This window comes from Cavia porcellus, unplaced genomic scaffold (assembly GCF_034190915.1).
Source record: "Cavia porcellus strain 051 isolate PalLab524CR breed Dunkin Hartley unplaced genomic scaffold, mCavPor4.1 scaffold_26, whole genome shotgun sequence".
NCBI classification, from domain to species: domain Eukaryota; kingdom Metazoa; phylum Chordata; class Mammalia; order Rodentia; family Caviidae; genus Cavia; species Cavia porcellus.
In genome coordinates, this window is record NW_026947509.1 from 23,220,529 (window position 1) to 23,239,014 (window position 18,486).

At 37.4% G+C, this 18,486-nt stretch overlaps 1 protein-coding gene and 1 gene segment (V, D, J or C); both read right to left on the reverse strand.

Moving 5' to 3' along the window:
* The window catches only part of LOC100719991 (T cell receptor alpha chain MC.7.G5-like), a 556,517-nt gene extending 538,698 nt beyond the window's left edge, over positions 1-17,819 (reverse strand). Inside the window, 4 exon segments of the mRNA XM_063236909.1 lie at positions 4,079-4,082; positions 17,344-17,557; positions 17,559-17,643; positions 17,759-17,819. Coding sequence (XP_063092979.1) covers positions 4,079-4,082; positions 17,344-17,557; positions 17,559-17,643; positions 17,759-17,804 — 349 coding nt within the window. The 5' untranslated portion in view covers positions 17,805-17,819.
* LOC134473223 (T cell receptor alpha variable 12-2-like) lies at positions 9,871-10,826 on the reverse strand. The segment is given in 2 exon segments: positions 9,871-10,453; positions 10,659-10,826. Coding segments are annotated over 2 exon segments (492 nt in total).
* Positions 17,820-18,486: the final 667 nt, after the last annotated feature.

Sequence of the window (18,486 nt, forward strand, 5' to 3'; positions counted from 1 at the left end):
CTGTGGGAGAGGTTGACCACATTCTTCAGCAGAGACGAACATGCAGCAGTCATGTACGGATGGGAATTGGGGCCAAATCCCAGGTGTCTGCTTTATGATTGAATGAAAAATGAAACTTAGGGAAGATTTTCATTTTTCACTCAGCTCACACTGGCATAGAAACCATTGGAAACTAAAGGCAAAGTAGATAATCAAATAATGTGAGGCTCACAGAAATGAGAAAGGAGCGTCTGCCCACGAGAATAATTTTCACAAGGTCAGAATAATTCACTCTTTTCTGGACATTCCATTGCTTGTTTTGGTTACTCTTCTCTTTGCTAAGACAAAAATAGTCAATATCCAAAGTTAAAGGAGAAAAAATTGAGAGTAGCTTGCAGTACATAGCGGCTTCAGTTCAATTTTGGATGGCACCAAGGCAGGGTGGCATAGAATAGGGGCATCGCAGAGGAGAAAAACATAGTTCATGATGTGGAAGGTATAAAGCAGGAATCAGCAAAAGCAGCAAGCAGGAGGCATCAAATCAGCCCTCTTTCTGTCCCTTATGTTTTATTCATGCTGCAATCCCGAGGACAGAGAGTACTCGCACCCAGAGTGGACCATTATCTACACCTGGCACTATGCTGCACTATTCAGTGGACTAGTTTAGTAATCACACACTGTTGATCCCAAAACACAGACAATCCCAGTGCCAAGCACACCAGGCCCAACCACCGCTAAAATGCCCCACCATGGAAGTTTTGGGGCCATCTAGACAGAAGCCCAAACACTCCTGAAACCATCTCCCTTGGGCTTCTGATATATGTCTTGATTCTGCATATAGATTTTTCTATACACAGATTTTTCTATACATTAGATTTTTCTAAACACAGGAAGGCGGCGATGCCCACTGCCAGCGTCCCTCGGTGAGACAGCAAACCCCAGCCCTCAAGCTGGGTGGGGGGAAGAACTACTCCATCCACCCCTGCAAGCAACTGGCTAACTTGGAGAAACAGAGACTGAGATGATAACAACTGAACTAAAGAAACAACCTAGTGCTTGTATTGTTTGATTGACTTTGCAAACATAAAGCCAGTAGTCTAAGCATCTATTCAGAGGATAACAATATGCAATATAGTAACTATTGTGGACTTCCTACTGTCTTATCGCTGTTTTGTTTTGTTTCATTTTATTGTTCTATATTATTCCCTTTAAAATAAATAAATAAGAAATTTTGGTGTTGCTAGGATGTGCTTCTCAGTTAAAAATTTTGTCTAAGCACATGTATTCTCCTCTATTTCTCTAAAATTTCCACTGTAATAACATTCATGAATAGAAACACAGCAGCAATCCTAGCACTCTGATAAGCTAAGGCAGGGAAAGGCTCTTGCAAGTTCTAGCCTTCCCTGGGCAACTTCATGACTTAGTGAGACCCTGTCTCAAAAGAAAAATAAAAACCATGGCTAGGGCTGTAACTCAGTGTGAATGTTCTAAATACGCTGTTTCCTTGATCACAATACTCTCAGAAAGTTCCAACACTTAGCTTCCAATAATATAACCCAAGTGCCCATCAACTGAGGAATGGATAAAAAAGTTGTGGTATTTCTATACAATGGAGTATTATTCAGCTATAAAGAAGGATCACATTGAGATATTTATCAATAAATGGGCGCAGCTTGAGACCATACTCATAAGTGAAATAAATCAATCTCGCATGTGTGAATACCGAATAGTTTCCCTAATGTAAGTAATGATTCAAATATATAAAAATATGTGGTAATCATGATTCCCCATTATGTGGCCTTGAAGCCTTATAAAGTTTTCACTCATTAATTAGAAAGGCTTTATTCTGGGCTTCTTGATATGAAAATATTTGAAGCTAGAGTATATGAAGTTTTACCCAAATATTTCAAGGAAAAAGACACTATGGTAACTACTATTAAGTCAGGTTATAAGGTGGTGAAGTACTAGGTTATTGAAACAGTCATGCTGTGACCTCTATTGTTATATTGTTATGTCCTGTTTTATCTCAATCTCCCCCTTATTGTTTCAAAAAAAAAATATTTAGTCATTTCTTATGTTTGTCTTAATTAAAGAAAAAATTCAAAAAAATTAGGATATATAAATAGTAACTCTTTTCGATTTCCTATTAACTTGTTTTGAAGTCCTGTAGTACTCCCACGATCTTGTTTTGACTGATTAGACTCTGTTCCATTCTATATGATAGTATCAAGTTTGAAGACATAGGCAACTACTTTGAAGACAATAAGATTCACTAAGATACCCATTCTGGTTTGACTATTGTCTTCTTTGGAAGTCCTGTAATGTTTACAATGCCTAAGTTTTATTGGTCTTGTTCTCTACTGTTTTGTCCAACTTTATAATATCTAATAAGATAGACAATTCTTTTTAAGGAAACAAGGGACAACGTTGATAACCATTGTTGATAAACTTGTACTCTGTTCTACACCATGTGCTATGTCTATCCTTGGTATTGACTGACAGCTTTGTTTTGCCATATTTGACTGTATTCTTCCCCCCCCCCAAGAAAGTAATAAGCACTAAGGAGTAATAAAATCCAAGATGTGTAAATTTTGTTGTAAAAAAGAGAGGGAAAAAAAAAAAAGAAAAAGAGCTCTAACGGATATAACAGCAAGTGTGTTTGGGGGTGTTAAATAGCTGACTTTATCAATGTTTTTGGAACATTGAACACAGCTGTTTGCAGTCTCCCTGTTTGAATGTCCACCTTGTGTTCTTTGATACTGTGATTTGAGGAACTATTTTCAAGAAAATAGTGTGTAATCTACTAGCAGGTAATTTCTTACTGTTATGGTTTTTTGTTTTGTTTTGTTTTGTTTTGTTTTGTAGTTCTGTATTGCGTGTACCCTTACGCCGCTTTGGTTTGTTTTGTGTTTTTCTCTTTTTCCTCTTAAATAAAAAAAAAACCAAATGATTTAATCTAAATTATTTTAACTTATTAAGAAAGGTAAGACCAATTCTTTATACCCTATAGGAAGGATAAAGAAATTTAAACTCATAGTAAGATAATTAGTCAATCATTGATGAAGTGCTCCTCATTTACCAAGAGAGTTCCATGTTAATAGTAAATACTATTGGCCCCACACTAAGTCCAATTTTCTTTCTTTTTTAATAATTTTTTATTTAAAAAAAGATTAAGATAGAAGAGGACATAACAAAACAGGTCAAAACATAACAGTTTAAGCAACATAGTGTTTCATCACAAGACAAGCCGACATAACAGTAGCTACCAAAGTGTCGCTTTCCTTGAAATAATTGAGTATACCTTCATATACTATAGTATCAAACATAAAAAGAAAGTGTAAAACCATTCAAGAGAATGAAAGTATTACAGGGTATTCAGAATCAACTAACAGTAAATGAACAAAGGTTACTATATTATCTCCTTGTCTATAACATATTTTTATACTATCACATATAATAAAATCCAATAAGATACAACATGATAAAACCGATGGAGACAGAAGAACAAAAGCTTGGTGGGACTTTAAAACAAGATGATATTAAATCATCACTAGCCATTATAATGTCTTGTTTTCTTCAAAATAGCTGTTCCTACTAACACAGACCATAAAAATCAAACAACCCAGGATAAAACCATTCCAAATAATGAATGAAAACATTATAAGGTTCAAAGCAAAATATTGGGGAATCATGATTACCACATACTTTTATGTGTTCTTACCATTTCTTACACTAGGGAAACTATTCGGTATTCATACACGTGAGTTTGATTTATTTTGTTTATGAGTATGGTCTCAGGCTGCGTCCATTTATTTATAAATATCTCAATGTGATTATTCTTTATAGCTGAGTAGTACTCCATTGTATAAAAATACCACAACTTTTTTATCCATTCCTCAGTTGATGGACACTTAGGTTGTTTCCAAGATCTGGCGATTACAAATTGTGCTGCTATAAACATAGGTGCACATATATCACTGTGGTATGATGCTTTCAGTTCTTCTGGGAATATGCCTAGAAGTGGAATAGCTGGAACAAATGGGATCTCCAATCCCAGCTTTCAGAGATATCTCCAGACTGACCTCCACATTGGTTGCACCAGTCTACTCTCCCACCAACAGTGCAGGAGAGTTTTTTTTTTTCCCATACCCTTTCCAGCATTTGTTGCCAGTAGTTTTCTTGACCCTGGCCATTCTTTCTGGAGTGAGATGGAATCTTAGTGTTGTTTTAATTTGTATTTCTCTAATGAGTAATGATGATGAACATTTTTTCATGTATTTATTTTCCATTTGTATTTTTTCATCTGAGAATTATATGTTTACCTCAGATGCCAATTTTTGGATTGGATCCTTAAATTTTGGGGGTCTGATTTTTAAAATTTTTATATGATTTAGATAGAAGACCTTTGTCTGAGGGACAGTTCACTAAGATTGTTTCCCAGTTTGTAGGTTTTCTTTTCACTATGCTAGAGATTTCTTTTGATGTTCATAAACTTTTTAATAAGACATGATCCCACTTGTTGATTCTGGGAAGTATTGCCTGTGCGGTTTGATTCCTGTTCATGAAACCTCCACCTAACCTTATGTCCCTAAGGGTTTTACCCAACTTGTCTTCCAATAGATTTAGAGTTTCTGTTATAAATTCAGATATTTGATCCATTTAGATTTTAATTTAGTACATGGTGATAGGCATGGGTCTAGTCTTAGTTTTTGGCATATGGAGAGCCAGTTTTTCCAACACCATTTGTTAAAGAGACTATTGTTCTTCCAGTGAACATGTTTGACTCCTTTATCAAAGATAAGGTGGTTAAGTGTGTTTGTAGTTGTTGTTTTATCTTTTCATCTATTTGATTGATCTTTGGCTCTGTTTTTATTCCAGTACCATTTTGATTTTACTACAGTAGCTTTCTACTATAACTTCAAGTCAGGGATTGTGATGCCTCCTGCTTTGCCTTTGCTGCTCAGAACTGTCTTTGCTATTCTAGGTCTCTTTTGGTTTCAGATGAATTTTAGGAGTGATTTCTCTAGATCTATGAGGTATGTTGATGGTATTTTTATTGGGATTGCATTGAATCTGTATAACAATTTTGGAAGAATGGCTATTTTCACAATATTTATTCTTCCTATCCATGAGCAAGGGATGTCTTTCCACCTTCTGAGATCCTATTCAATTTCTTTTTTCAGTGTATTATCATTTTCCCTATATAGAACTTTCACTTCTTTCATGAGGATAATTCCTAAATATTTCATTTTTTTGGGTGCTAGTGTAAAGGGTATGGCTTCTCTTATTTCTCTCTCTGTGATCTTGTTGTTAGTGTATAGAAATACTACTGATTTTTGAGTATTGATTTTGCATCCAGCTTCATGACTGAATTTATTTATTACATTTAGGAGTCTTTCAATGGAATATTGGGGGTCTTCTATGTAGAGTCCCATGTCATCCGAAAATAATGACAGTCTAAATTCTTCTTTTCCTATCTTTACTCTTTTTATTTCTTTCTCTTCGCTAATTGCTCTGGCTAGTATTTCCAGTACTATATTAAATAGGAGTGGTGGTAAGGGACATCCTTGTCTTGTGCCTGATTTCAAGGTAAAGGCCTTCAGTTGTTGGCCATTTAGCATGATACTAGCTGTTGGTTTGTCATGGATCGCCTTTATTATATTGAGGTAAAGACCACCTATTCCAATTTTCTGTAAGGTTCTTATCATGAATAATGTTGGACCTTATCAAAAACGTTTTATGCATCTATAGAAAATGATCACGTGATTCTTACTTTTGGCTTTATTGATATGGTGGATTACATTTATTGATTTAGGTATGCTGAACTATCTCTGCATGCCTGGGATGAATCCCACTTGGTCATCGTGTATAATCTTCTTTATGATTTGCTGCATCCTATTTGCCAATACTTTATTGAGGATTTTTGCATCTCTGTTCTTTAGGGAGATTGGCCTGTAGTTCTCTTTTTTTAGTTGGGTCTTTCTCAGGTTTTGGTACTAGAGTAATATTTGCTTCCAGGAATGACTTAGGAAAGATTGCTTCCCTTTCAATTTCATTGAAGAATTTGAGGAGTGTGGGCATTAAGTCTCCTTTGTATTTCTTGTAGAATTCTGCAGTGAATCCCTCTGGGGCTCTTTCTTGTAGGTGAGGACTTAATTACATATTCAATTTCATTAATAGAAATTGGGTTATTCAGCAGTTTTACATCTTCTTGACCTAGTTGTGTTACTTCATGTGTCTCTATGAGTCTGTCTATTTTTTCTGTGCTATCATACATATGAGAGTAGAGGTTTTTGAAACTGGTGTTGATGATCTTCTGTATTTGTACAGAGTCTGTAGTGCTTTCGCCTTTTTCATTCCTTATTGTATGAATTTGAGCTTTTTCTTCTATTTTTTAAATAAGGTAGGCTAGGGGCTTATCAATTTTATTTATTCTTTCAAAGAACCAACTATTTGATTCATTTATTCTTTGGATTGTTTTCTTAGTCTCTATTGCATTAATTTCTGCTCTGATTTTTATAATTTCCTCCTTTCTTTTGACTTTGGGCTTGACTTGATCTTCTTTTTGTAGATGTTTGAGGTGTAACATCAGATTGTTTATTTGTATTATTCTGTTTTCCTGATATGGAACTCAGTGCAATAGATTTTCTTCCGAGGACAGCTTTCATTGCATCCCACAGATACTGGGGATGTAAATTTGTATTTGTATTTTGTTTGCTTGTAGGTATTGTTTAATTTCTTCTTTAATTTTTTCTGTGACCCACTGATTACAAGCGTGTGTTATTCAGTTTCCATGTGTTTGTGGGATTTTTGCAGTATCTTTTATCATTAATTTCTAATTTCATGGTGCTATGATCTGACAACATGCAAGGGATAATTTCAACTCTTTTGCATTTATTTAAATATGTTCTGTGGGATAATATATGGTCTACTTTAGAGAATGTTCCATGTACTCCTGAGAAGAATGTGTATTCTGACGTTGGATGGAACACTCTGTGTATGTGTATCAAGTCCATTTGTTCACAGGTGTGATTCAGTTCTCTGATTTCTTTGTTGATATTTTGTTTGGTTGGCCTGTCCCTTGGTGTCAAAAGTTTGTTAAGGTCTCTTGTTATAATTGTGTTATTGCTAATTTGGTTTTTCATTTCTATTAATAGTTTCTTTTTATAATGGGGTGCTCTGGAATTTGATGCATATATATTTAAGATTGTCATCTCTTCCTCTTGAAGTTTTTCCCTAACCAGTATGTAATGACCTTCTTTATCTCTTCTGATCATTATTTGCTTGAAGTTCATGTTGTCTGCAAACAGAATAGCTACCCCCACTTTTGGGGAGTTCCTATTGCATGAAGTATTGTTTTCCATTCCTTGACTTTCCGTCTGTGAGTATCCTTTTGGGCTAGGTGGATTTCTTGTAAACAGCATATTGTTGGATGTTGTTTCTTGATCCATTCTGCCAGTCTGTTTTTTTTTTTAAATTGGTGCATTGAGACCATTTACATTAATGGTTATAACTGTTATATATTGGTTTATTGTAGACATGTTATCTTTCTGCTTGCATCTTTATCTTTCTGTTCTGTTTAATTATCTGCTTTGCTTAGTGGTTTTTTCCTAAGTGTATCTAAACTGTCTTTCGGTATTCTCTGCAGGGCTGGTGTGGTGATCATGAAGTTCCTCAGCTGTTCTTTGTCATGGAAGTATCTGATTTCTCCATTAATTTTGAAGGACAGTTTTTCAGGGTACATCAGTCTAGATTGGAAATTATTTTCCAACTTAGGATCTGAAATACTTCACTCCATGCTCTTCTTGACTTTATTGTTTGTGCTGAGAAGTCTGCTGTGATTCTATCAGCTTTTCCTTTATAGCTGATCTGTCTTTTCTCCCTGACAGCTTTTAATATTCTATTCTTATGTTGTATTTCTGGGATGGTGATTATTATATGTCTGGGTGTAGTTGTATTTTGGTCATGGCTATTTGGAGTTCTATATGCTTCACTGATCCTCATGTCAGTTTCTGTTCTTATGTTTGGGAAATTTTCAGCCATTACTTCTCTAAATATCCTCTTGACATCTTTCATGTTGTCCCCTTCTTTTTCATTTATCCTTATCAATCATATGTTGTTTTTCTTTGCATCATCTTGCAGCTGTTGAATTGTTTTTTCCTGATTCCTTGTTATTTTTAAAAGATCTTTCCTTTCCTGTTCACTAGCTGCAATCTTTTCTTCGAGGTCTGAAATTCTGTCTTCACTTTCTTTGAGGCAGTTTTTACAACTTTGAATGGAATTTTTGATTTCCTGTGTATCTGTTTGCATGTATTTCACATATTCCATTTGTCTAATATATTGTTCATCCAGGGATTCTATCTTTTCATTTAGTTCCTCCAATTTTTTTTAACTGTCTCTTCTTTAGATATGTTCAGCATCTCTTTCATTTCTTTTATAATTTCTTCTTTTACCTGGGAGATTATTTCTAGTTTGAATTCCTTTAGTTGCTTCTTTATTTCAGTTGGTATTATTTCAGGTATTTCAGGTGTATGGCCTATGTTTTCTTCTATGTACATAGCTCCTAAGGTATCTTTGGATGGGCTGGAGGCTTGAGATTGTATTTTGGTCTTTCGTTTTGTCATTTTCCTATATTTCCGTGTTTTCAGTGTTGTTTCAAGGTTTTCCCTGGGCCTGTTAGAAATTTTCTTCTATGTGCTCAGCTTCTGGGACTCTGGCCATCCAGTTCCCCAGATTGAGAGAGGGTCACTGGGTTGGGGCAGGCAGGGCCAAGGCTTGCTGAGCTGATCCAGTGTGGCAGGAAGCTGCAAAGTTCCCTGGGTGGTGGGAGCAAGGATCTTACACTCCCTCCCAGGGGATCGGAATGGTGTAGGGACATTCACCCCAGGTCTCCCAGTTGATGGCACAGGCAGGCAGACTGATCCAATTCCCCGGAACTGGCCAAGCCTGGCAGGAAACTGGAAAGCTGGTTCAGTGTGGCAGGAAGCCATAAAGTTCCCTTGCTGGCATGAGCTAAAATCTTAAACTCCTTCCCAGGGGTTTGGGATGGTGCAGGGACACTCAACCACAGGCCACCCAGTCCAGAGTTCAGAGCGTAAGAAAGCAGGCCCAATTCCCCGATGCTCACTAAATCCAATTTTCAAGACCAGTGTAGCCAAGACCCAGATGGTGAGTTTTGACTATCCTCAGCTCCCAGCTGTCCCTTGCTTATAAAATGAGCCTCTCACTGAGATTCACAATTGTCCAATACAGTGTATCTCAAGAAAGACCACAGCCAGTGATTTTTGCTGCTTTATTATAATGCAAACAAAAAGTCAAAAGTCTGGACCCTTACCTCAAATTGAGGGATCAGGTTTGTGGTACAATGCATTCCCTGCTGTTCTCCAGATCAGAGTAAATCAAGACTCCCGCTGAACCCCACCAATACTTCTCAATCTGATTTCTGCAACAATTATGGGCAAAGTATTCCATGTTCATACTCTGTTTTGGGGAATATAACTGTGCCTTTACTAATCATATAATTATGTTCTTACAATTATATAAACAACACTGGACAGAAATCTTGCTTATTTTTTGAGAAAGGATCTCTCTATGTAGTTTAAGCTGGTCACGAACTCCTTATGTAGCCCATGCTGGCTTGAACGTGTAGCAATTCTCCTATTTTAGCCTGACAAGTCAAGGAATTACAGGCATGTGATATCATGTCTGGCCAGAAACCTTACTTTCTGATCCTGTGAACAACATAAACAAGCTCATAGTTAACAGATGACAACTTCCATTTTATGATGTGTAACTTTAAGTTTTTTTCTGTAATCTGTCTTAATACCTATTACAAGAACTTATTTATATAAGAAAATAATCATTGTCCCTGGGCTTGCTGTGACACCTGAGAATCAAGGGAAGGAGACACTGCTATGATCTTCAGTGTCTCCATGTCTCCTCACTAATTATTGCCAAACCACCCCACAATACCATGTGGTCTGTGAAAGCTGATCTATGCAGGTCTTTAGTCAAACAAACAAACAAACAAAAAAACAACAACAACAACAAAGTCCTTTATTTCAGGAAGTCTTCTAGATACCTTCTTGAGAAATTTGGACTCGCTCTGCACCTCTGATCTCTGAGGCCATGCCTGTTCCCCTGTGGTTTGGGTGCAGGCTGCAGGTGCCTGGGGAGCACTGTGTGCTCACTGCACAGAAGTAGGTGGCTGAGTCACGGTGCTGGGAGCTTTGGATGTGCAGGGAGAAATGCCTGCTGGCTGTGCTGAGCTGCGCTGTGAATCTTCCTTCTTTCTTGTCCCCACTGGAGTATATGGATATCAGCAGCTCAGGGCCTTTCCCAGGGTACTGTCGGTACCACGCGAAGTTCCGAGAGTCACTGTCCCTGAAAGTGCAGTTGAGAAAAGCAGTGGCTCCAGCTGGAACACTGTGGGACTCGGGACTCTGCTGCACCTCCTTCTGCTGGCCGCTCATCCCTGGGAAAAAAGACAATGGTCAGATGAAGAAGATTATTTAGAGAGCGGGTGCTTAATATTCAGAATGAAAGTTATCCTTCATAGGCCTCCAGCAGTCTTTCCTTACTCAGAGAGTAGAAGTGCCCAAGTGTTTATGCAGAGGCCTTGAGTAGACAACAATGGTGCACATTGTACTCTGTATCCCCATAAATATGCCCAAACTTACAGATGAATTGAAGCCACAAGATCACTAGTAAAATACCAAAATATTCAGTCATTCTGTCTCCCTGGTTCATTGAGATTTGATTTAAAAACATGGCATTTTCAGACACTTCTAGTTTCTCTAGAAACCTAAAAAGAAATGAATTAGCTTCCTCAGTTACAGAAGAGGCTCTTTTTTGGCACCACCTCTGCAATACACATACACACGCCCTCATAGGACCCCTTGAAAACTGTCCTCAAGGTCCCTGAAAAGACAGTGCCATCTTGTGGAAAGTGAGAAAAGGCATATTCAAGATGGAGACACTTGCTGTGTGAACTGTTAAAAGTAAAAATCTGACTAAATTGAAGTTTAAGAAACATTTGCTCCAAAACAGTCCCTATGGATGTGTAACATGTGGATATGTGCATTGTTTTACACCAAATGACAATACTCCAACCAACCCAACATTTTCCGCATGTGACTGACAGAAATGTATGTTTCCCATGTTATCTGAGCAGTGCTGCGTTAATCCATGAGTGCATATAGAAGAGGAAAATGGTCAGTAACAATGCTAATGTTGCCTAACCAAAGTGGTACAATGCCAGTGCAGTTAAGTTAATGCTAAATATGAAACAGTATTAAAATATCCTTTAAGTTATATGTTGAAATTTGGGGAAAGAAATCATTGATCATTTCTATACTGGATATAAAGCTTGGGTTTTGGTCACTTTTTGACAAGCCAAAAATAAACATTTCATCCCAAAGTCACTTGTGTAGAACATGATGGCTAATTCATTATATTCTGGGCCTATTGTGGAGTACTCAAACTGGCTGAATCTCAGACCATAGGAGATAGGACTGTGGCTAATCCCATAGGCTGATTTCATACTACTACTTAGAAGTCTGTTCAAGCAGCTTTAATGAGGTCTCAATGTGTGTCAGAAAATATAAGACTAGTTATTAGTGGATCAGGTTGGAAGATAACCCCCATGTGTCTCTTTTACTCCTGCAAATCTTACTGAGTTTGCCAATAATGTCAGGTTTTGACATTGCTATCTGGACCATTTCTCACTGGAGGGAGGAAGTAATGTCTGTCTCTGAGACAAACAGCAGGCTCCTTACTGCTTGGTAATGGAGAGTGTGTGTGTGTGGGGTGGGTTCCCTGAGCTCAGAATCCCTCCACTGAGACACACACCACTGTAAGTGGAGCACCCATCTGCACCCACTGTAGCTTCCTGTGGGATCTTGGTGAGGAACAACTGACACCAACCTACCAGTGCTTCTGCTGTTTTCTGTGCTGTTGGCATAAAGTCCTGTGCGTCTGACTCAGAGTCTTGGTCATTACTAACAGCACCAATACAGCAACAAAACAGCATAATTCATTAGTTTGAAAAAGGTCAGAATTCAAGACCTGAAACACACTTTCTACTGTAGTAATGATCTGAATTATATTTTAGAAAAATAAGTTTTCCAAAACTGAGCAGAAATGGATCTTTGTTTTCAATTTCCTCTGATAAAATGCATGAACAATTTCCTAATATATTGTAATGAAATAAAGACTTCTGCAAAATCAGTACTAGAAATTCAGATGCCTATTAATCTTGTAAAGAGCTTAATAGCTGCCACACAGATAGGAAAAGTAGGAGTATTATTTATCAGTCCATTGACCACAATAATTATTTTTTAACGTATATTTTAAAAATCTAATCTATTACAAAATGTCTCAAATTAATCATTTAAGTTTGTTTCCTGAGGAACTTGTACACTTACAATATTTTGAAATAAAGGCATGACAAATCATTATAATAACTTGACCTGAGAAATTATTTTGTACATTTCTAAATCTTGAAATTATGGCTTTTTTCTGTCCATAGAGTGGGCTCAGGCCTTCTGACTGTGTTTAATAGAGTGAGTTCTGGTAAATGAGGGAAGGTTGAGATCTTGTCCTTATGAGAAACAATTATTTGATAGCAACCTGTGAACACAGGAGAGTGGAGATCTCAGTCTGGGGAAGGAGGGCAGAGAGAACTGTGCTGCCCTCTAAGGAAGCAAAAACCATGACTACGCTGCCGGAGCAGGAATGAGACAAATGAAAAGGGAATGAGAACAGGGCCAAGCAACGTTACTCTTTGCCTAGATATTTATGAACTGACTAAAATCATTCAGTCAATAGTCTAGACACTAAGGATAAAGCTGTTAATTAAGAAATTGTTAGGCTGGTCTCATAAAACTGGTTTTCTAATTGAGGGAATATATACTCACCACATGGAAACATAAATCAACAACATTGCTACATGTTACAATATTTATCAGAAAGAGGGAACTAACGAGGGTGGATAAAACAGCTAGCGGAGGGCTACACAGGGCTACTTAGGCTACATTTGAGCTAAGATCTGAATGACTCAAAGTGGACAAAATTTGGGGGTATATTTCAGGTGGATGAAACAGTAATGCAATACTAACTGTGGGAAAAATGGGGCAAGTTAGAAAACTAAAGGAGCCAGTCTTGTGGCTGCTGAGAGAATGGGAAAAGAAAATTAAGAACCAAGACTTCCGGGCATTGTGTTTTATGCCTGCTGTCCCATCATTCAGGATGCTGAGACAGGAGGACTTCCGTGAGCTCCACCTGGACTACGTAGTGAGTTCAAGACCAGTTTGAACTACACGGTGAAATCTTGTTTTAAGAACTGATACTGAAAGATCAGACCAGGTTTAAATTATGTAACACTTTGTGTATCACAGTCAAAAGTTTGTATTTTATTTTAGCAACAACAGAAAGCCATTGAAACATTTCAGGCAAGTATAGATCTGATGACAGCTCTGATACTATTACTCTGGAAATTCGTAAGGCTGGTGCTTGTCCAACAGCTAAGTACCTGAGTCTGGTGGAGACCTTTGCAGCGCATAAACTTGAGCTCCACAGGTTTGGGAGGATTCTGAGGTTTTGCAGTATCAGAGACTGCTCTTCCTCACTCTGAGAAATGTGCATGTGTGCAATAGATGCCTTGGAGAAAATGGGCAAGTGAGAAGGTACTGTGAACCAGTGCAATGCTTTTCACACTTTATTTTACACAGCTTACTGTGGGAAAGGACTCTGATTCTGCCTGCAGGACTTTGATGTGCTTCCATCTTGTAATAATAAAGTAATTTATAAAAAAATGTGCTTCCATCCTGTATTACTGACTTTTTAAGACAAATGTCTAATCTCACATGTTATTAGGAAAAAAATAAAAATGGTATGAAAACTGTCACTTAGGTGGATATGACTTTAAAACAAGAATACCCATAACTGATGAGGTATAAGAAATCAGCGGCATCGTGTGATACTACCGAAACCACCATTTGGTGAAAAAATACCTTCATGAAAAGTGTGCATTCAAGTGACCTGCTTTTTTCTCTGATGCCAGAAACTCTATATCCATTAAAATATTGTTTTATGATATCCATAAAAGATTATCTATATCATTGGATAGTTAGAACCAATTTCAGAGCATAATCAGGTTTCTAAAAATATCAGTAGAAAGTACAGGGTAGTTACTTTAAATTAGGCCCTTAATAGAATGCCAGTATTTGAAATATATAATTATAATGTAGACAGAGATAACCATGTTAATATTACTGGATTCATAATAAGCCACTTTCAGAGAAAAATACAGCTGTACTTATATACTATAAAATTTTTAAATGGGGATGGTTATCGTTTCTAGACCATGAATTATAGGAGTGTTTTCTTTTTGTCTGAATGCTTATATTGTGTCATATATCAAAAATAACACATTTAATTAAGTAATACATTTAGTTTACAGCATTTAACTCCTTCTTCAGACAGAACATCCTGCTTTGTGTCTTTTGTGGAAACTCCAGCTGTTAAAGAGTCAGAATGCCTGGATTTTATTTGCATTAATTATGCTTTTGATAAGTCTCACCATGTTGGTGTGTTCTAATCATTTCATCAGTGCAGTGACAGGCATGGTCTGGGTCAGTGAGTCTTTCTTAAAGTGTGTTTGATAAACAAGTCATGTCAAGAGGTATAAGTTTTAATTAGAATAAATACAGTGCTATTTTAATTCAAAATAGTACAACTACTTTTGAAGATAGTTTGGCATTATTTTACATATTGCTTTCAGGATCCAGAAATCATGCTTCTTAGTATCTTCCTCAAAACACATTTTCAAAACACATTTCTACTCCAGAACCTGCACATAAATGTTTATATTGGCTTTACTCTTAATTATCAAAATTTGGGAGCAACCACTATGCCTTTCTTGAATTGAATATATAAATAAACTGTCATCTATCCATTAAAAGAGATAATATTCAGCACTCAGATGAAATGAGCTATGAAGCTATTAAGGACATGGGGAAAATGTAACTTCATGTTATTCAGTGAAAGAAGTCAGTATAATAAGCAGCATACTTTATGACTCCAATCAAAGGATATTCTAGAAAAAGAAAACTATGGTAAGAAGGCCAGCAATTGTCAGGGTGTCGGCTCAGGATGGATAAACAGGCCAAGCACAGAGGATGGTTAGGACAGGGAGAATAATCTATACAGTAGTATAAGGGTAGATACAATCCCTTAAATACTTATCAAAATCCATATAATAACAACCAGAAAGGTGACTACTAACGTAAACCATGGACCTTGGGTGACTGTGATATGTGCCTGTGGGTTCATCAGTTGTTAGAAGTGGGCCACACTGCTTATAACTGGAGGGTTGGTTGGTTGGGGTGATATGAAAACTTTGCATATTTTTCTCTTCATGCTCCTGTAACCTAAACCTACACTGATTTTAAAAATCGTTTTAAAAAGACTGAAACTTTGCAAATGTGTGATCTGTAGTTGAAAGTTAAACATGATGAACAGAGACAATCACATTAAAAATGGGCAGATATATAAAAGGAAAATAAACAGAAAATGTACTTGGTAAATATGTTAAATGAACTTATATTTGATTCATAATTTATTGAATCATAAAAACAGAAAGAGTGGTTAGTAAGCTATAGATACAAAGTTTTGTACTAAAAAAGATGAAGGAAGCAAGTATTCTTCTCAACCACCAGTGCTGAAGGTCTGAGAGTGAAAATTAGGTTAGGGACAATGTTTTAGTCCTGCAGATCACTACAAGTACGGCCCATTTTGCATGATATTTTATTTTTCTAAGTTGAATCTCTTCTTTTCTTTGTTTCCCTCCTTGTTTCTTCCTTCTTTTTCCTTTGTTTCTCTTTCTCCCTATCTTTCTTCTTTTATTCTTTCCTTTCTGTCTGTCCCTGTCTCTGTCACTCTCTCTCTCTCTGTCTCAGTGTCTCTGTCTCTGTCTGTCTTTGTCTCTGTCTCTGTCTCTCTCTGTCTGTCTCTCTCTCTCTCTCATACTGTGTTTCAATCCTTAACAAACATTTCCAGTATTTGTTGCTTTGCAGACTATGGCAAAGGGCGTAGTCAGTTTGTTACTTGTAGATCTTTTTCAGTGGACCGTCTTTTTTTTTTTTTTTTTTTTTTTTTGTCTTTTTCGTTTTTATCGGTACCGGGGATCGAACTCACGACTGCCTGCTTGCAAGGCAGGCGCTTATGCCACTGAGCTAAATCTCCAGCCTCCCCCTTTTTTTTTTTAACATTTTCCCTTCTGAATACCATCACTGTATGTGTGTGTGTGTGTGTGTGTGTGTGAGCACACACAAGTACACACCATCATCTTTGAGGCTGTGAGGGGAATTGGCAAGTTTTGTTCTTCCACCTTTTGCCACAGTGCTGCTACCTTTGATGCTTCCTGCTCCTCCGCTCCCAGCACCCGGGTTTCATTGGCACCTGGTCTGCTGTACAAGTTTTCATGCTTCATTTTAGGGGTTAAATGAAACCTCTAAAATCCTTTTGGTATCGCTGTTGCTATATCCTTTTCTATATTTTGTGGGTTTCTGCATTTTATGTTTCCTTATCATCTTTCAAATAAGGTGTCATGGTAAGTGAAAGTTAAAACACATGCTTAACATTTCTTTGGTCCTGCAAACAAACTCAGCTGAGGTTGTGCGAGAAAGTCAAGTGACTTACACAACTAAAAGAGATTCTCATGGTTTAGACATGAGTTGTTCCTTCAGTTATGCCTTTGGTTCCTCCTTTTTCCTGAATATACATTCTTGTTTACAAAAAAAGAGGAAAAATCATCTGCATTATTAAAATTCTTTTTTTTTTAACCATTTGCATCATTGATATAAGTGAGGTCTATTGTTCCTTTTTTCTTCTTTTTCCTTTATTCTCCATTAATAAACCTAGGGCTTGGGAGGCTGCACACTCTGTCTGGGAGACATTGTCAGCATTCACTTTCTCTGGCACATGTGGCTCTTGCATAATAAGACACAGCGGTATCTACCAGGGTGGGCGACCTGGTATAGGGCCAGACTGTATCTGCAAGGATGCACACAAGGACCACTACAAGAGTCATGTGATTTTTATTTGAGAACACCTTAGTCCTGAAAAAGGAGCTCTCAGGTAAAAGCCTGGTTTCATGCTCACTAGTGGAAGGCTGGATGTGGCTGGTGTTTACCTCTCGTTCCTCGGCTCTAGACACTTGTAGGCTATTACACCAACCAGAGAAACGGAGAAGTGAACACTATAGCTGTGTTGAAATCCCAGTGGATTCTAGGAGCAGACACCACGCCAGGCCCTACCTGCTGCCCAGAGTTTGTGCTCAGCTCCCCCTGCAGTTCCTGCCACTGTGTCACTCAGAGCACAGTAGTACACAGCCGAGTCTGACTCTTCCACCGAGGCTTTCTCCAAGTGGAAGGAACTGGCTCCTTTATCATATGTGGCTTCAAATCCCTTGTTTCGTCCCTGCTCATTGGCTGTCACGGCTTTTAGGAGAAGCTGTGGGCCTTGTCCAGGGTATTGGACATACCAGAAAAGAGTAGCGTAGGTTGAGATGTTACCTGTAAGTGCAGTTTATGGTCAGAAAAGCCCGTTCTGAGAGGGTCACTTGGCCTCCCATCTGTGTCACTGAGTCTCCATGTGTCTTTTCTGGGAAAAAAGAGATCCATATTACTTTGAGAATAAAGCACTTAAATAAATTTCATTGTTAAAATTTTTGCTGACATAAAATAGGAGTCCAAAGTTTAACAGGCATTTTACTTACCAAGTATTATTAATATCACAGTCACTAAGCCTGGAGAAGTATTCATCTTTAGAGGATTGCCTAAGTAATGTTCTTGCTGTTTAACTCATAGAACTGTTGAAGTGGTGTGAAATGATTCTGAACAATTCACACAGGATGAGTTTGTGTTAGGTTACTGCGCCCCCTGGTGGACAGGAATGAGTGTTCTCCAAAGTGAGAAATAGGTCTTCATCTCTGACTTTACTTGCATGCAGACTTCAAGTTGTTTTTGCCAATTTGAAGGAGACTTATCACAAAATCTAAGTACTTTTTGTTCATAAAACTCTACCTGACAGGAAAGTGTTTCAGTACTGCATCCTCAGGCGTCCATTTTTGTGGACATTTTAACATAGGAGTTTGTGTTCTCATGCATGTATTGTGAGGCAGCTTGCAATCTTATTAAAGCATCAGAAAAGTGATTTGGGGTGAAATCATAGGAAGTAGTGAATTCTGTGGTTAGTAAGTGATTTTTTCTTCGGCATTGTTTCCCAGCATTGTTTCTAATCAAATACTCAAATATTTCTGAAATTCACTATATTTAAAGAGAAAACCATGATTCCTAGAAACATAATTGAAGTAATTGAATTCCTATTGAATAAGCTAATATCAATATCTTTTCCGCTACTACTTCACTGATTCCAAGACAAAGTGACCTGCCATGTGAATCAGATAAATGTTAATCCTATACTCTGGTGGAGACCTGGCCTCAA